An 18,944-nucleotide genomic window follows, 5' to 3' on the forward strand; every position below is an offset into this window, starting at 1 on the left:
ATGATCAATAAGTAATAAGTAATATGCATCCTTGTACTCAGATGACACACTTGGTATTTAGGAACTCCTGATGCCTCACCTGATCCTAAAAATGTCTTTAAAGTTGAAAAGTGAAACGGAAAGCTTGAAATAATACAATTGTATTACAATTGTATTATTTTATAATAAAATAAAATAATCCTTTATTAGGATTTTAATAATTGGTTTTATTAATAGCATACTACAATATTAAGATATTGTTGTTATTATTATTATCATCACTATTATTCTTACTAACAATAATGACAACAACAACGATAACAATACTATAATTAATAATGCACATTAATTGTGGTGTTTTTATTTTTATAGGTAGTAATACTAATATTTTCTAGCCCCGTCCAGCTGCCACGTCCCGATGTACAAAACAAGTGCGCTTGTAGTCTGGTACGTAGTGCGCTTGCGTCAATGTTTTTGAGGGCCCGTGACTAGCTAGCGTGCTAATCCAACATTCGGGTCGTTACAGAGATTTTCATAATTAATAACCTTGTGAAAGCTGTTTTTATCCCTTTCTACGCCACCTAATTTTGGGTATGTATATATGGACATGTTCAATTTTATTCCGAACACATATTGAGCCCGCTAAAGTGAGTTTTACTTGTTAGGTAACACCAGCTCTGCCTAATGTTAGCTTAGCTTAGTAGTGCCGGGTACGGTAGCGTGCTTGATGCTAGTTTCAGCTTAACTGTTGTTTGTTTTGGTAACTTTAAATAAGGGTTGAGTTATTTAGTAAAAACGCAACATGTTGCGCTTAAAAAAAGTCATAATAAACAAACGTTGGGGTTTAATGATATTAAGATAGCGAACGTTAAGTTGCTCTACTGAGCAAAGCTTACTTCAAGTAGCGCTACAGTTGGATATCAAAAGTCCTAAATCGATGTTTGTATGCTCATCTAATGTTACCGACACATCTCAGTGGTTTCTCCAACGAAAAGAAGAAAACACGCGTGTTATGTTTGAACCGTGTTTTTAATCTCGTCTTTACATTGTTTGGATGACTTCATTCAAGTGTGAGTTTTAGCACATCGTGTACATATGTAGACTGCTAATGGGCATCGCTGTTCCTTCAGGTTGGTCCGAATCACACCCAGAATGTCCTTCCCCCCTCACATGAACCGGGCGCTGTTGCCTCCTCCTGGGATGCCCCCTCAGTTTGCTGGCTTCCCCTCAGGTAAGCAACCACGTGTGCCACCCTACATGTGTAGCCTCTTTCACTTTGTCTACTGCAGTGTACTAGTTTTAGAAGGGACACTAGCAGCCTTCAGCCTCTGAGATTGAAGTTGATGTTCATTTACTTTGTCTGTCGTAGGAACTCAAATGATCCCGCTTCACGTCGGCATCATGACCCCCACGTCAGTAATGATGCCTTCTGTGCAAGTGATCAGTAAGCCTCCGATCCACAGAAAGGAAATACTGAGAGTCAAAGAGAACAACGAGAACAGCGGCCCCACTACCACAGTGTTTGTGGGGAACATCTCGGAGAAAGCTTCAGACATGCTGATCAGACAGCTGCTCGCGGTAAGAAACGGGAATGGATTTACAAATATGTCATGTACTCAGGTCACACAGTTATGAAATATGTATGTCAAATAAAAAATAAGTCATTGTGTGTGGGCAACCTGCTGAAACTGGATCATGTGCTGTGGCTTTTTCTTTTTAATTATACCTGAGTTGTGAACTCTTCCGCCTGCTGTGCTCATGTTATAGAAATGTGGAATTGTTCTGAGCTGGAAAAGAGTCCAAGGAGCCTCTGGCAAGCTTCAAGGTAATTCCCAATACATACAAGTCTCATTACATCAAGGTGTACTTTAATCTATGGCTAATTTGGGTGATCTGTAAATTCACTAGATGATTTCACCTCAATCCAACCAGAAATGAAACTATATTTTGTATTTGTCATCCCATCAAACCATTCATGACCATAGATGAATTTGTTGTCATGTCTACTTCAATGTCTGTTGCAGCCTTTGGGTTTTGTGAGTACAAGGAGCCAGAGTCCACGTTGCGAGCACTGCGGCTGCTTCATGACCTGGTGATTGGAGAAAAAAGCCTGTTGGTGAAGGTGGATGCCAAGACTAAAGCTCAGCTGGACGAGTGGAAGGCCAAGAAAAATACTGCGAATGGGGTATAATTCTGTTCTTGTTATGAGATTCCAATTAATGGTTAAAACTGAACTGGGATGTTTTATTTATTTTTTTATTGTTTTCCGGCAGAATAAGAAGCCTGAAGATGGAGATGATGATGATGATGAGCTTCTAGACGAGGAGACAAAAAAGAAGGATCAGATTATTAAAGGTGCCATCGATGGGCTGATGAGGGAATATGCTGCAGAACTCAACGCGCCTTCACAGGACGAGGACTCCCAGAGACGGAAGAGGAAACGGGAGAAAAAAGAAGAGGTATACCAACGTTTGTCTGACTTGTACTCTTCTTCTTTTGGAACTTAAAAATGTAAAAGTATTAATGTATTTTTTATCTTTTCTCTTCTTTAGGACGACATTAACACTATTGATATGGAGGACGACAAGAGAGACCTGATCTCCAGAGAAATTAGTAAATTTCGAGACACCCACAAGGTAAAGTGGCTCCTTTGATCTTGTAGTTGACATTACAGGTTTTGGACAGCAGCTGCTCACATAGTTCACTCCTGCAGCTTGCACATTTAGTCGACACATTTACAAAGCTTTTTTTTGATCTCAGTAACATGCATACTACGCTACAAATTGGCATTCAAATTTCCACCACCAAACACCTTAATTTGCCCCATATTATATGAAATGTTTCATGTTAAATGTTCAGACAGCACAAGTAGGCAGATTTGACACCTGTGACCAGCGTAGTGAAACTATCGGTGTGACTATTCTAGATCCATTCTTCATTCATCACACAAAAATGCATGGAGACGATGTAAAGTTACTTAAAAAGCTAATCTATTCATTAAACCCCACCATTATGATAGTGATCATATGGTGACTAAAGCAAGATGAATCTCAGAGCTTTGGAAAAAGTTGCGAGGATAGGATGTAAGTATCAGCCTTTATTTACTATATACTTATATTGGGCGTCCCCCCTCTTGAGGACTTGCATAGGGGCAACTGAACTGCACTTGTCTGTGTGTCGGTCAGGCCTCACGACGATCTGTATTCAGCCAAACATTTGACGATACAAAAAGTTCCTCCCGCACCTTTTTGTCACATCACCGGCGGTGCCCCGGAAGCTTGAGTCGGTGAACCTGTGCGAGTCCTCTGTAAACCATGGTTTGTCTTAATGGTGTTCATGTTGAAGCACAAGGACTCGTGTCAATAACCACTGCAGTGACTTTGGCTGTAGCTTTTATTATGCTAGTGTGGGGGGGGCGCCCTCTCCACAGCAGCACACTGATCTGAAGACTGACGAGGTATGTGCTCTCTGAATGTGTGCGTGACTTCTCTCCCCCATCTCTTGCTCTTCGTCTGACTCACTCTGCCTTATTTTTCCTTCTTTTAAGATAGATCAGTGAGTTCATGTTGATATTTGATAACTTTACAGGATGTACTGTAAACAGTCCATGCTTTCTGTTATCTAAGAAAAAAAGCTGACATTTTACCCCCAAAAAAACACTCCTGCAACCAGGTTTAGAAGATTAAACCAAAAACATAAAAATGTCTTTTTCTTTTTTCCTTTTCCAATTCATCGCTTTTAAGAATTACAATACATTCTGCAAAAACAGCTGCTTTAAAACCACGACAGACAACAAAGAATAAGATTGCACTGTCTGCTAGACTTCATTTATTAAGCCAGCCCCGGTAAACACTCGACAGAGGTAAGTAAAACATCTGACATGCTTTGTGCTTGAGTCGAGGCACATAAGTAACAATACTTGACCTCAGCTAATAAAGTTCTGAATAGATTGCTACGGTCTCCCATCTTCTTTCTCGTGTCGTACAGTTCCTTCTCTTGAGATGCATTACACCCGAGGCTTCTAGATGAGTCTGTGTTTCTTGCAGAAGACCAGCTGACTGGCTGTGGCTGTGTACGACTGTGATGCAGTCAAGCAATTTGAGTTCATTCTTACTGTTGCACTGTCCGTACTTTATTTTGTAGAACTGTGGAATTAGTGCCCTAAAAGTAATGGAAATCCTCCAAGCTTAGCATTTTGTTTCTTTTGTATTGAATACTCTCATTCTGCGTTAGATTTCTTTTACTTTTATACACAAATTACCCTCAAAGCCTTGTGTGTAATGCCCAGAAAGGCAGATTTGGGATGCGTGTATGTCTGTGTTTGTTTGAAGTGAGTTGTGAGGAGCTGCTGAAGACTTCTGCAGGGGTAAGACCGCTTCTACAATATTCATTTATCTGTACAGAAATAACTGCTGTTCATTTCTTGATTACCATGTTACCCTTTTCTTGAAGTAAAGGCTGTTAGTTCTGATGATGATGATGATGCTTGAGCAAGACAGAATCCCATAACGTTTTTCCCTTGTATACCGTATGACCTGCTTTCCTCCCAGGCCTAATTTAAAAGGCTTGTAGGGGCAGCGAACGGCCGAATCCATAGTTCAACACCTGTAAGTCACAAACAACTAGTTCACCGAACGACCGGCGCCTGTTTTCTGTTTTTGTTTCCCTTGTTCTGAGAGGACGACTCCTAAGGAGAGAAAAAGCATCGTCTTTTGCTGCTGCTTTTTCTCGTTATGAACGCGTTCCACTGATCGTTTTGACCGTTGAAGTGGTTTCCAGTTAAATTCTTGATAAACGGTAGTTTGAAGCAGCAGAGTGCGCTGCCTTTGATCCGTCCAGATTCTCTTACACGCTTTGTACTGATTTGTAGTATAGGGCATGTTCCTGTATGAAGCCTTTCAAAATCTGGAAACCACTTGATTTGTGCACAGTAGGGAAATTGAGAGCAAAGACTCACCGGATCTTGTGTGGCATCGGGTGAACCTGTATCTGTTTTGCTCTGCAGAAACTAGAAGAAGAGAAGGACAAGCGGGAGAAGGAGCGGCTGGAGTTTGAGCGGGACCGGAGGGATCGGGAAAAAGAGCGAGAGCGGGAGAGGGAGCGGCGGGACCGCGAGAGGGAGAAGGAGCGAGAGAAGGAAAGGGAGCGGGAAAGAGACAAAGACAAAGACAAAGACAAAGATCGCGACCGCAGGCCCAGAGAAAGAGACTGGGAGAGAGAGCCGGACCGAAGCCGGGACAGGGAGCCAGACCGAATCCGGGATAGGGAGCCGGACCGAATCCGGGATAGGGAGCCGGACCGAATCCGGGACAGGGAGCCGGACCGAATCCGGGACAGGGAGCCGGATCGAAGCCGGGACAGGAGCCCCGAACGCAGCCGATCCAGGTGAAAAAGACTGGAAGATCAGCTGATTAACAGAAAACAATAAATAGTCGCCAACCGTTGTTAATTACATCTGTACAATACCAATTTTACGGCAAGCCAGAAGCTTAGCACTTGTGGGTTCAGTAAAAACTGCTCTTAGACGCTACACAGTCACACAGGTGTTTTCACACCGATGGATTTAACCTCTTCTCAGGACCATGTGGGTAAACTGTATAGAGACCATGCTTGATTGACATCTTCCCGTCTCTTCTCCAACTTAAACTCAACACTTATGTGTATTGGTTCCGATTCAAGATTCGAGTTAAATATGTTCTTATTAACCTTTTTTCTGTTTTTGAAGGGAGGTCAGTCGAGACCGAGACAGAGACAAGAAACGAGACCAAGAAGATGAAGAGGAAGCGTACGAACGCAGGAAGCTGGAAAGGAAACTCCGAGACAAGGAAGCAGCCTATCAGGAGGTAGGGAAGGTTGACCTGGGTCAGAAATCACTGCTCCTAGATCCTAAGTTTCTAAATGTCCATGTATACCCAAGATAATAAATTGAAATGTATATTAAATGCAGTTATGTCCAAATGAGACAACCCTAAAATATTTAGGCATCACCTTTTTTAAAGGTCTCTTTATCACGGGGGCAAATACATTCAAAGAACAACGTGTGAATTGCTCTTTTTGCTTGATGTGACTGAACATGGTCGTGGCTCACCTGATACTGTTGTGATGACAGCGTCTAAAAAACTGGGAGCTACGGGAGAGGAAGAAGGCCCGGGATTACGCCAAAGAGGCCGAGCGGGAAGATGAGCGCAGACGGGAAATGGTGAGAGCACGTTGAACGAGCAGTGGAGGTTCATAGAGGTGTCCGAGTTTACGCCAGAATGTAATTTACGCCAGAATGTTACCCGTGTTTACCTTTTAAACCTCGCAAATTTCATTAATCACTGTTAATTCCATTTCAGAATAAAGTTACAACATTAAGTTACGACTACTTTGTCGTGGCTGTCATGATTTTATGGGTTATTAGTGTCTTGTCTGCTAGATGGCATTTAAAAAATATATGTATATGTTTTTGTGTTGCCAAGATGGACCCTTTCATTTGTTTTTTGTGTTGATGTGATTTGAGGTTACAAGATAAATAATATCTAATAGAAGTTGTGAGGAGAAATATGTATTCTCCTTGAGAAATAGTGCGGTCCTGTGTTCCTTTAGGTGAAAGAGGGCAAACGGTTGAAAGAGTTTCTTGAAGACTACGATGATGACCGAGATGACCCCAAGTACTACAGGTGAGCAACATGCAAACTGACTTGTAGTTGCAGATGCAATACTGCAGCTATGGCTGTTGTTCTGAAGACTGTTATTCCGGATGTGACCCCTAGGGGCAGTGCGCTGCAGAAGCGTCTCAGAGACCGAGAGAAGGAGATGGAGGCAGACGAGCGTGACAGGAAGCGGGAGAAGGAGGAGCTGGAGGAGATCAGACAGAGGCTGTTAGACGAGGGACATCCAAACCCAGACGCAGAGCTACGCAGGGTATGCTTGTCCTTAATAATGATGTGTGTGTGTGTGTGTGTTTGCCTGTAAATCTGCAGTGAGTCCGCATGCTGTCTGTTGTCTTTGTGAAGGTCACTTTATCATCAGAGTCTCTCTGCACATCTGCACATCTGGGGTGTCCAGCTTTCGTTGCATGTTGACCTTCTTTTCTCTAAAACACCGATTGGGTGTTAATCTTCTGCCTATCTGCCTCTTATTGGTCCAGATGAAGGAGGAAGAGGAGGAGCGTCTGAGACAACCTCCTATCGTCCAAGAGCCGGAGATCGAGGAGGAACGGGAACGCCACAGGGGTTCAAAAGACCACCGAGACCGGAGACAGGAACCGGAAAGACCAGAACCTCGACCACGGCCCGCCCACTCGGACGACGAGGTCGAGGAGGGGGAAGAAGACAATTATGACAACGATGAAGACAACCCAGACACAAAACCCTGCTTGAAGCCCACAATGCGGCCAATCACAGCAGCGCCATCGGTGTCGTCGGCCAGCGGCGACGCGTCCCCCAACACACCCGGGGACGAGTCGCCCTGCGGCATCATCATCCCCCACGAGAACTCCCCCCCCGAGGCCCTCCCGCAGGAGGAAAACCGGCCAAAGATTGGCCTCAGTCTCAAAATGGGTAAGTCTAAAAGAAGTGTGTCCTCACTGTGCCATGGACCGGCATGGAGCGCTCACAGAGAGAGCTAAAGTTAGGCAATAGAAAACACACGTAGCGATTGTGTTTATCAATGAATTAACTGTATTGTGTAGGTCAAAGAAAAATAGCTTCGGTCTAGATTTTGTTACAATGTTCAACAACATAAAATCCTCTAGATTCAGACCAGAATGCACAGCTTGCAAACATCCTTATCCATCATTTTCACAACCTCGCACCACAGTTGTGTTCTCATTCCACACATAAGTGGCTGCACATGTTAGTCACAGTAAACTGTATTCATGAAGCTCCTCGTGCTCTCCAGGTGCCTCAGGAAGCCCCAGTCAACCCAGCGTGGGCAAGAGGAAGAAGTTGCCCGTGGACAGCGTCTTCGATAAGTTCGACGACGAAGAGACCGACGAGCAGCCTCGCAAGCGGAAGCTGGTGCCCCTGGACTACGACGACGACAAGAGCCTCGGGGTGGACGGGGCCGGGCTCTCCAGCATAAAGGGGGACGACACGGAGGAGAAACGTAAACACATCAAGACCCTGATAGAGAAAATCCCCACAGCAAAGCCCGAGCTGTTCTTATACCCGCTGGACTGGTCTATGGTCGACACGGTGAGGAGAGAAGGAACATATGGAGTATTTCATTGAACTTTGTGTTTTAACTAGACGTTAACACCTTCATCTCTTGTCCCGTTTAGACGTTAATGGAGAGACGCGTTCGGCCCTGGATCAATAAGAAGATCATTGAGTACATCGGAGAGGAAGAGGCCACGTTGGTGGACTTCGTCTGCTCCAAGGTATTGATCATGTGATGTCTGTGTGCCGGTGACGTTATTCACACTTTGAGAGGAAGTGAAGCGTGATACGATCCTGATGTTTTGTCTTTCCCAGGTGATGGCTCACAGCATGCCACAGAGTATCCTGGATGATGTTGCCATGGTGAGTAATGTAACGGATGATTAAGCCTCTCTCTCTCTCTCACACACACACACACACACACAGTTCCCACTGATCCTTAAAAAACATCTTTGGTATTGAATTCATTCAGACTAGAAAAAGAAGGCCTTTAATTAGCATTAAATGTCTTAAATGAATCTTTCAAAATCCATTATCGTGATATTTACTATTGTATTACTTGTTTTTATTTTTGGGCATTTTGGTGCTTTAATTAGAAAGTGAAGAGATGACTGATTGAGGGAAAGAGAGCTGTAACAAAGGTCCCTCCTGTTGTCTTCTTCTTCTTCATGTGTTTCCTCTTGTCCTCTTCTTCAGGTTCTTGATGAAGAAGCTGAAGTCTTCATAGTGAAGATGTGGAGGTTGCTCATCTATGAAACCGAAGCGAAGAAGATCGGTCTGGCGAAATAAGCGAAACCACTGAATGAAGATCAACAGTTTTCTTTTCATACATTGTGTAAAATAGTGTAGCACAATTCGTCACCCCCCCCCCCCCCCCAAAAAAAGCGACGTGTCCATACTAGTACCGACCGTAACTGCAGATTCTGCTCGTTCTCACATCTGCACCAGTCGTTCAGGTTTATTTCCCCCCCGCTCTCTGTTTGCAGGTGCTGACTGTGTCGGTGTGCTTTCGTGTAAATACAGTACGTAATTATTTGACTATGATGAAATAATTCTCAACAAAACTGCCGACTGTCGCCCAGGACCATTGTTGCGTTGCCAGTTGAGGTGTCTTGGTCCTATCATTTTATTTGTATCCATGTCAACACACTTTTTGGGAAGAGTCATCTGTAGGATTGTTACGAGCAATCGGTCTCTACGGTGTGTGTTTTTTTTCTTTTTAAATGAGACTTTAGAGTTTGCATAACTACAAGGATGTGATCTTTTTTACAAGATTATTTATTTAGGGTTTTGGACACAACTCCAATTGAAGAGTTCATTGATTCAGATTTAATCCGCTTCATTTGCCCCTCATCACATTCCTGATTGATTTGTTAAGTAGACCGCTTCAAAAAGCTCCTAATTATCATTTGACATGCGTCCACTGACGAGACCCACAGAATATATATTGGATGGAGACACCCCTGCAGCTGTAAAAGCACACACACACACACACACACAACCACTATTGGAAAATGACTTAAGAACGGGAAAAAATGATGTGACGATGCTCTCCATTTGTTTTTGTATTGTGAACATTTGAATAAAATTGATTTTTTATAACCGTTTGTGTAACCGTCTCACTACCCACATGAGTTTATTCCACAAATCACTGCTCTGTAGTTTGAGTTTTAGTCTTGGTGGGATGATGGGACATTATACCATTTTATATATTTTAATACTATTACTTTTTTATGATATTCTGCTGCTATACTATATTATGACCTTTCATGCTAGAATGTATTTTTTCATGGCATAATATATGTTTTTATGTAGTTTGAATGACATACAATACCATGTCTTAAGACATTTTATTATATACTATACTATTCCATTTAATACAATTGTTCATGGCATGCTATACTACTTTCTTATGACATTTTTATGCCATACTGTTGTATGACTTATAAAATGACTTTCTATGTCATATTATACTATAAATACTTCTGGCATACTATACTATAACTTTTTTTAATGATAATTAATATGACAAACTATTGTATTTCCATGACTGACGTATGTTTTACTTTGTTTTCATTTCATGGCATAGTATACTATGACTGTTTTTGACTTTTTCGACATTTCAAATTTTAGCCTGCTTCCTGTCAACCTTTACATGTTTGTTGCGTAACAGAAAACATTTGAGTTTAATTATATTCTTTGGTTTGTCCTTTAAATTTACCCAACATAGACTTCGAGAGGGATAGCCAGTCACAATCACCTTATTGTTTAGTGCTGAAATGCATGTTAATTACAAAAGGAACACAATCCTTAAACTAAAAGTAAGGCCGGGTGCCAATTCATTCAATCGTCTCACAGCAGCTGACAAAGACACATTAAGATCAAAACTTCCAGAACTTTATTGTTGCCATGTGAGCTAAACCAGAGCAGGTCTTGCCAGTAAAAACCCTCTAACTGGAAGAAAAAAAGCACATGTCGTCATGATTGACCGGTGTTGATACTGACGAGCCTTTAAATCAATCACATCCAGAGATGAAGAGCCATGGATACTGAAGACACTGGGCTCTTAAGCAAGAGCGAAGTAAAGGCCACTGCTCGGAAACAGCTTTTGTTATTTATTCAAATCGATGTCATTAAAAAAAAGAAACTATATTGTTGTTTAATTTGTAATTTAACTTTCCTTCAATATCTGCATAGGAAGACAGTTTTTTGTGTTACCATCTTCTGAAATAACAAACCGGGACATTTGCCAATGAACTATTAACGCCAGTTAATGTTTGCAATGTGAAAGTTAACATCTGTTGTGACTGTGGCCAGGTCTGTCCACATTTCCCCTTTGAAGTTTTGTTCACCAACAGCCTTCATGCCACGATGGCCTCTAGTCCTCCGCCTTGACCTCCATCTCCTCTGCGTCGTCGTCTCCGTCCACCTCTGCGTTCTCTCGCTCTAGCCTCTCCAGCTGCCGGGCGAGCTCCGTCTCATCCGTGTCCGTCACCACCTTGGGCTGAAAAACAATAAGAAAAAGTAGTTGTTGAATTTTTGTGGTAGTGTTTGGATACTCTTGATGTTTTTCACTGGACAAGAAAGGTATAAAAAAACTGTTAGTAATACATTTGCCTCTGAGATGTAGTGGAGTAGAAGTATAAAGTAGCATAAAATGAATACACGAGTAAAATACAAATACCTCAAATGAGTACCTAAGTACGTTACTTGAGTACAGGACAAGCATTGCTCACTGGACACCCGAGCTCAACTACAAACTTTATTAACATTTTAGAAAACGTTAAACCGATTATAACAAAAGAAACACACAAAGGACATGGGATGGCTTTGGCACAGAGTAAGTGAAGTCACTCACCTCCATCTGGATGTTAAAGACGCCTCTCTTCTCCTCAATCTTCTCCTTGATAGCAGCCATGGCCTGGTTGAGGACAGACAGGCCCTCTGTGCGCTCCAGAGTGGTCGTTGTCATCACGTAGCGAGGGGGAGCGATCAGGTTGATCTGCCAAGAAGAAGAAGAAGATCATGTTAGTCTAATTAACGCTGCGCCACATGGCATTTGCACGGTCAAAGTTTCACCATTCGGCATCAGTGTACAAATATGTTGAGCTGAGAGCGGTTGAAGCGGTGATAATACCTTGATGGGCATGGTCTCTGTGGAGCAGCCAAGCCCGGCCCTCAGAGCTGCCTTCACGGCATCGATGCCCTCATAGCCGTAACACGCCACTTCAATGTCTGCAGGCGGGAGAACAATAAAGATGAACACACGGTGTGGTTCTAGGTCACACATTCACCATGTTACTTCCTTTTCTAAGTGGAACTGAGCATCATGATACAGCTGGAACAAACTTCAGTATATGAGAGCGTATTGTTGCCCGTGTGGCTGTAGCGGCATATCGGTATCACAGTATGCAACGGTACAAAAATGGACTGCTATCATACGGAGTACATTTTCTTATCTACGATATAATAAAGTGACGTGTGTGTGTGTGAGAGTTTAAAGTACAGACAGGAGAACTCTATCTGGGCTTTTGTGCTCCTTCAGTATATGTAAATTGTTAAAAATCAAGTTTTTTAAAAAGCTCACAGCTTAACACGCTACAGTACAGTTAATTATCATTTTTAAAATCAGTATATAAAGCCGTGTTCTCACCAAACGCGACACGAATATGCACCTTATTAAGACACCTTTATTATTATAATGCTGTTCTTGTCGCTTTAAAAGGGTTATTGTAATTGATGATGATGATGATGATAATATTAGTTAAACTGTTATTTTTCTGAGAAGGATATCGTACTGTGAAAACCTCATATTGTTACCTGCTCTGATTTTGACAGCCTGTGGAGTGAGTCGCCTGTTGATGTTATCAATGAGCACATTCCTCTCTTCCTCATTTAAGTCCAGCCCGTCCAGAATGGCCGGATCTCTAGTGCAGGCAAGATGAACACAATTTGATTTGACCTCGTCAGATTAAGTATCGCTCGCATGCGGGCACGACATGTTTAGTGGCTAGTAGCCTCACACCAACGTGCTTGGAACAACCACTTACGATACAGCCTGTTTGAAGACATCGTACGCTCCGTATCCTGGCCTCTTGTATTTCTCATCGAACACCCAGGCGGTGCGCTCGTACAAGCTCTCTAGCTGCTCGTCCTTACTGTATTCCAGCACCTCTGCAACGTGTCGCAGGATGCTGTACACCTGCAAACATCAGAAAGTTCATCAGAGATCAACGAAAATAAAAACTTTACTGTCGTCTTTAACGTTGTCATATATGTACAGTTCACTTTTTGACAAAGCTGAACACAAATGATGTTGGCAATCGTCTCAGTAATTAATAAAAAAAAAAAGGTACAACCCTGAGGCTAACTTTGACTTACAGTTTTGGATTTGGTGAATTTATCTTCACACTTGATGGCCTCCTCTGGTGAAACTCTTCTTTTTGATAAATCAATGTACCCTAAAGACAAAGCAGAGAAGAGATGCATCATGGGAACTTTTCACGACTGTCACAAAAACTGTCTCCTGCTCGACGCATAAAAAAAAGGGAGTAACGGAATAAAATGACAGACATTTGGAGCTTCATTTGAACCCAAATAGAAGCTTCACATGTTTTGTTGAGCAGGCACATGGAGAAAGGAGATGCGTGGTATCAGATCCATGGAAAAGAGATGCAATCTGGTTCGTATGTAAGGATTTAAAATTCACTTGTGCTGATTAACGGGGCTCAGCAGGCGGACGTGAAGCAGGGCGCATATTCTAGACAGAGAATATTTTTTATTTCTGAAAGTAAGTTAGTTACAAACACCTTAACATTGGAGTAGGAAATAACAATCGTCCATTATCCCTTCAAACATCGATATACAATCTGATCGCCAATCAGCACAAATCTCAGAATAGAGTCCAGAAGGAGAAGTTTAGATCAGCGTGGATAAGGTTAACTGATTTAACTCATCCATGACTCATCTTTCACTAAAACTTCATGGTTTAGGCTTCACAAGTCACCTGCTGTTCTCAGGCTGCTCTATTATTACAAATCATATACTTATATTGTTTTGCAGTCGATAAGATTAATTCATCTCAAAACAACATTTAGACAAATAATCCTTACTGTCCCGGAAGGAGATTTGTTTTCACAGCTTGTCTTTATTCCACACAGAATATAAATATGCACAACACATGAAAACATACACCGGGAGCTAGGCTTAGCCTCTCCACACAAACAAGATAACGCTGTCAGTACCGGTTACAAACCGGCTCGGTAGTGAACGGCATGCCAACGTGCTGACGAATACGGTGTTCTGCTGTTTTTAGCTGAGCCAGACGAGACAATAATCGGTTATAAACAGATCGGTGATGTTGCTTCGCCCTCATTGTTCTCTGTGAAGTTTGCTGGAAGTGATGTAACGTAGCCCCGGTGCGTGTTCTTTGGAGTGAGCACCACGCCTGACTCAGTTAAAAAACAAAATGCAACAAAAGTACTACTCTAGTGGTTGAAGGTAAAGAAGAGTTTTGCAGAACAGAGGGAACAGTTGGCATCTCGTTTTCCAGTTTCTCTCGTCGGTATATAAATTGAAGTTACGGCTGTGGTTGGTACATTACCATCATTGGTCAATTTACCTGCCACTTTTGGCGCTGGCAGCCAAGCCCTACACGGGGCCTATATCCAACACTAAACAGTAGTTAATACCCTCCCTGAACTCACCCTTCTCTTTGTCTACTCGGATGACGACCACGCACTCATTGCGGCCTATGCGGATGAGCTTGTTGATGGAGCGAATACGTCGACGCGACAGCTCGCTCAGGAGGATCATGCCCTCGATGCTGTTGTATTCCAAGAGGCTGACGTATGCGCCCATCTCGGCGATGGACCTCACGTTCACCATCACAACATCCTCCACCTCTGGGAACCGGTGCTGGTAAAATCGACAGCTGAGCCCCGGCATCGCTGAGAGAATAGAAACAAAAAGGAGAGACGGGGGGTAAAACATTTGAAGCTGACATTGTGGCCGCAAATTTTTACCAATTTTAGATATCCTGAAACATATTCAGCCTGTAAAAACATTAGTTTATTGGAGGTTTCTTAATTTTTTTTAACAGAAAGCATCTCTTACAAACTGAGTATGTGGGTATTTACCAGGCAGGAGGAACAAAAACTCCTATCATGTTGAATTAAAGGAATTGCAGACCTCAACTAGAAACTGAAAGTCAGGATATCTCCTGCTGCTTCGGCTTTGACAGGAAGTTGGACCCAATGACATATAGGAGCAATGCTGAATCACTGAGCACAACTATAAATATATTTTAATGATGAGGGCCATTACCTGTGATGGGGTAGATATTCTAAAGGGGCCACAACAAGGCACAAAGGTTGGAAACCACTGAGGCCATAGAAAGCAAATAATGCATCAACGACACATCAAAAAACCTGGAGCCTGAAGGCATTAACTGGATGTCAAAGGTCTTGAATCCACTGCTACATCATCAATGCAGATCAAGGTTAGGTTAAATCATTTCTAACATTAATAATGCACTCTAAACAGCTCCATGAAGGCTATAAAGTACATATTTTGTGGAAATTGCCATTTGCCATTGCCATAGCCATTTAAATGGCAAAGTATTAATTTGGTTTCTGGGTGTTCTTTTCACTACCATCACTGAATTAAGACTGAGAAATAATCCCAACATAACTACACGGAGATGAAGCGGTGTTAAATGAACTGGCAGCAGTATGAACGGGCACTTATATTACACATTTCTCGTCTATGAATGGGATGATGCAATAAAGACCAACGAGAAGCCCTTTAGTAAGCCAACATTACCACAAATAACAGATAACCCATCTTAAAATGACCGCAGCAAATTAACAGCGACTGTAACTAGTAACAATCACGGAGTTAAATACCAGAACACGAGAATTCAAGTTACAGTTACTTTAACACCCGTTAGCTTCACAGCTAACAACCCGGTTCACAACTCACATGCGGCACATGTACTGCTGTCGAGGCTAGCCGTTAGCTAGCCAGCTAGCAGCTCAGTGTGCTCGCGACACCCCGGTAAAAACTCATCTTAATAAAAGAAAACCTCACCTGTGTCATATGATTACACAACGATACACGTGAATGCTCTGTACTGTACGTGTTTAAATGTCCGATTATATTTCCTCCGTTTTTTTTTTAGATGAACGATTTGGGCCCGCTAGCTCACATTCATGGGTGTTGCTAATTTTCTCGACCCGGAAAAGATCGTCAGGGCTTATCAACACGCGCATGCGCAGAACGCGCTCGGTTCAGTCATATGATCCGAGGCCAGCTGATCACCACGGAAAGAGAGAGAGAGAGAGCAGTAGGACAAGATCACGACCATCACCTCGACCAAGGCTTCTAATCCTGCACGAAAAACAACGACTTTCCTGGCTTATGTGTATAATTTAATACAATAGAATAAAAGCTGACGTTGTAGTGTTTATTTTCGGAAAGGTCAGTCAACAGAAGTCCGCCATCATCGACCAAAGGACGAGAAGATGTCTGGAAAAGAACGGCTCGACGTTTTCCCCTCCAGAATGTAAGCAGCTTGTTTGCTAGCTAGTCGCTAACCCACTGTAGCCTCATAGCCAGATATTATTATTCTGATTTGTTGATTTGTTGCGTCACAGTCTCTGAGATGAACTCTGCATATCTTCTGCGAAGTTAAACGAATCTCACTCGCGCCAGGTTACTGTTTAAAAGAGGAAGAGTGTGTGTCATGTGATGTTTCTAACATCATCCCAGTGTGAGCTGTCAGTCTGAATCTACTGACCCACAGACAGTATAAGTCTTGACTGTAACATTGTGTGACCTACTGATCAGCAGAGTTTCCTGTTTGTCTGAGGGGGGTTAATCAGGACCATTGATGCAGACTAGGGATCCTGCATGCTAGTGGGTTATAAAATAAAACACCAAAAAATAGCCAGACAGCTCAAATGAACAGGGCAGTGTTTTATTTACCCATGCGTGTCAAAGCATGTACATAACCCCTGTGTACTATTTAAATCCTGTATACTTGCAGTGTAATTGGGGAGATTCAAATACAGCATTCTAAATGTTTGTGTTTTTGTTTTGGCTTGCAGGGTTCAGACCATCATGAAGGCTCGGCTCAAAGGGGCGCAGACCGGCCGCAACCTGCTCAAAAAGAAGGCTGATGCCCTCTGCATGCGCTTCCGTCAGATCCTCCGCAAAATCATCGAAGTAGGTTGAGAATGATTGATAACCGACTTTGTTCTCCTTGCATCCGTTTCTTTAAGTGCCCTTAATAGTTTCTCTGAACGAGGACTTCTTATCTCTTTCCCCCAGACGAAGACTAAGATGGGAGAGGTGATGAGAGAGGCGGCCTTCTCTTTGGCTGAAGCCAAGTTTGCAGCTGGAGACTTCAGGTAAAAAAATCGCAGGACTATCATGTGATGTGGCGTTTAGTTAAGGGAACTCAAATCTGTAATTCTGTCCACAGCGCAACTATTATCCAGAATGTCAACAAAGCCCAAGTGAAAGTCCGTGCCAAGAAAGACAATGTGGCAGGTTTGTCCAAACATATCCTCTTTTTAATCTTGTCTGTTGGTAAAACAAGTTTTTATATGCTGCATTTTACATACACGTTACATGTTTCTTTCTTTTAGGTGTCACCCTTCCAGTTTTTGAGCACTACCAAGAAGGCGGCGACAGTAAGTCATGTTTGGATAAAATTAGTTTTTGTGACGAGTAAATGAGAGCGTTCTCACCCTCCCAGTGTGTTTCAGGTTACGAGCTGACTGGTCTGGCCAGAGGAGGAGAGCAGCTCTCCAGGTTGAAGAGGAACTATGCCAGAGCTGTTGAGCTGCTGGTAGAGTTGGCCTCCTTACAGGTAGGGGGCGCTGTTAATAAACCAAGCTGTTAATTCAGCTTAGTTTATTACTTCTCAGGTGAAATGGACAATGGCGGAATGAAGATTAAACTACCAAACAGCATAACGTTATTAAAATGACCTTCACCTCAACCAACAAAAATGAAATGCATCAATAATAATGATAGTATGTTACCCTTTCAGAGTGCCACATTATTATACTGTTTAAAGGGACCTGCAATTTATGTACCGTTAGTGTGATTTGAGATCTTCTGACACGTTTCCCACTTTCTGTCTGTAGACATCTTTTGTCACTCTGGATGAAGCCATAAAGATTACCAACCGCCGTGTGAACGCCATTGAGCACGGTAAATTCACACTTAACATGCATCTGTTGCCTTTTTTCTCAAAGAATTAAGGACGGTTCAGTTAAAGCTCATCTTCATCCCACTTTGCAGTGATTATTCCCCGGATCGAGCGCACCCTCACCTACATCATCACAGAACTGGATGAGAGAGAACGAGAGGAGTTCTACAGGTGAAAACCTTTTATAGCAGTCCAATAAATCTTTTTTTTTTTAAATGTAAACAACTTATACTTTCTAACCAATTTTTGTTATAACACTTTCTCCTCTTGACAGGTTGAAGAAAATCCAAGAGAAGAAGAAGCAGCTCAGGGAAAGGACAGAATTAGAGATTGCCGCCCGCCTGGCTAAACTGGGTCCCATCGCAGAGCCCACCAACATGCTGATGGAGGAGACGGATGAAGACATGCTGTTCGAGTGAAGCGCTCTCAAGACAGACAAGTCCCCGACTACATATAATATCCTATTTATTCTGCGCCTCTAAGGCCGAGTCTATGTCTCCTCATGCAAGTGATGAACGTTGTTTTCTGTGTACTTGTCTGTGATGATTTGTTCTATTGCTTCAGTGCTCAAAAGGTACCGTGTGTTTCCAGATTTCGTCACTGTACAGAACCAAGGTGTCGTCTCACTGGCCTGTTACCCGCAAGGGAGTCAGTTCACGATTCACTGTTCACTAAACAATAACAATAACAATATTAGGAGGTTTACACACGGTTTGCGAGTGAAATTAAAGGAGGATTCTGTGGGATTAACTGATTAACTGATTAACTTATTTCGAGCTCCTCACAACATTCAAAGCCATTGCATGCTGTGACGCTTACGGTTGTTGTAGATTTCAAAGTGTGCGAGTCTGTGTTGTGGAGGTTGGTGTTACCTCATTTGAGGATGTTTACCATTGAACCAGAAACTCCTAAAGTGGCCCTGCTGTAAAACGTGCAAGTCAACAAAGCCCCAAACTTCATTCAAATAAATATGTCATCAGTATCCAACCATTGCAGAGATTTCTTGACACGATTAGAACAGTTTTTCCGTCTCGTCGGCTTTTGCATTAATGTAGAAGCTTTTCAGTTCCACATGTGAAGTAAAGGAGGACCGGGTAAGA

At 42.6% G+C, this 18,944-nt stretch overlaps 3 protein-coding genes across 3 annotated transcripts; 2 read left to right on the forward strand and 1 right to left on the reverse strand.

Annotated features, from left to right (window-relative positions):
• The first annotated feature begins 415 nt into the window (after positions 1-415).
• rbm25b (RNA binding motif protein 25b) lies at positions 416-9,725 on the forward strand. Its single transcript, XM_076083895.1, has 17 exons — positions 416-570; positions 1,110-1,210; positions 1,349-1,557; positions 1,747-1,804; positions 2,004-2,164; positions 2,253-2,438; positions 2,532-2,615; positions 4,985-5,364; positions 5,705-5,822; positions 6,089-6,178; positions 6,568-6,641; positions 6,735-6,885; positions 7,112-7,523; positions 7,864-8,159; positions 8,246-8,344; positions 8,439-8,486; positions 8,820-9,725. The coding sequence occupies exons 2-17, from the start codon at positions 1,132-1,134 to the stop codon at positions 8,910-8,912; spliced, it is 2,538 nt and encodes an 845-aa protein (XP_075940010.1). The 5' UTR covers positions 416-570; positions 1,110-1,131; the 3' UTR covers positions 8,913-9,725.
• Positions 9,726-10,498: 773 nt separating this feature from the next.
• Positions 10,499-15,877, reverse strand: eif2s1b (eukaryotic translation initiation factor 2, subunit 1 alpha b). The gene is made up of 8 exons (XM_076083906.1): positions 15,714-15,877; positions 14,330-14,572; positions 13,005-13,084; positions 12,674-12,825; positions 12,444-12,550; positions 11,761-11,858; positions 11,482-11,625; positions 10,499-11,127 (listed from the first exon to the last, which is right to left on the reverse strand). The coding sequence occupies exons 2-8, from the start codon at positions 14,568-14,570 to the stop codon at positions 11,002-11,004; spliced, it is 948 nt and encodes a 315-aa protein (XP_075940021.1). The 5' UTR covers positions 14,571-14,572; positions 15,714-15,877; the 3' UTR covers positions 10,499-11,001.
• A 58-nt stretch (positions 15,878-15,935) lies between these two features.
• On the forward strand, positions 15,936-18,826 carry atp6v1d (ATPase H+ transporting V1 subunit D). Its single transcript, XM_076083907.1, has 9 exons — positions 15,936-16,188; positions 16,733-16,850; positions 16,956-17,035; positions 17,110-17,177; positions 17,276-17,320; positions 17,396-17,499; positions 17,780-17,846; positions 17,937-18,015; positions 18,119-18,826. The coding sequence occupies exons 1-9, from the start codon at positions 16,148-16,150 to the stop codon at positions 18,261-18,263; spliced, it is 747 nt and encodes a 248-aa protein (XP_075940022.1). The 5' UTR covers positions 15,936-16,147; the 3' UTR covers positions 18,264-18,826.
• Positions 18,827-18,944: the final 118 nt, after the last annotated feature.

The sequence above is a fragment of the Anarhichas minor genome, unplaced genomic scaffold, assembly GCF_050575085.1.
Source record: "Anarhichas minor isolate MPS153535 unplaced genomic scaffold, ASM5057508v1 ptg000136l, whole genome shotgun sequence".
Lineage (NCBI taxonomy): Eukaryota > Metazoa > Chordata > Actinopteri > Perciformes > Anarhichadidae > Anarhichas > Anarhichas minor.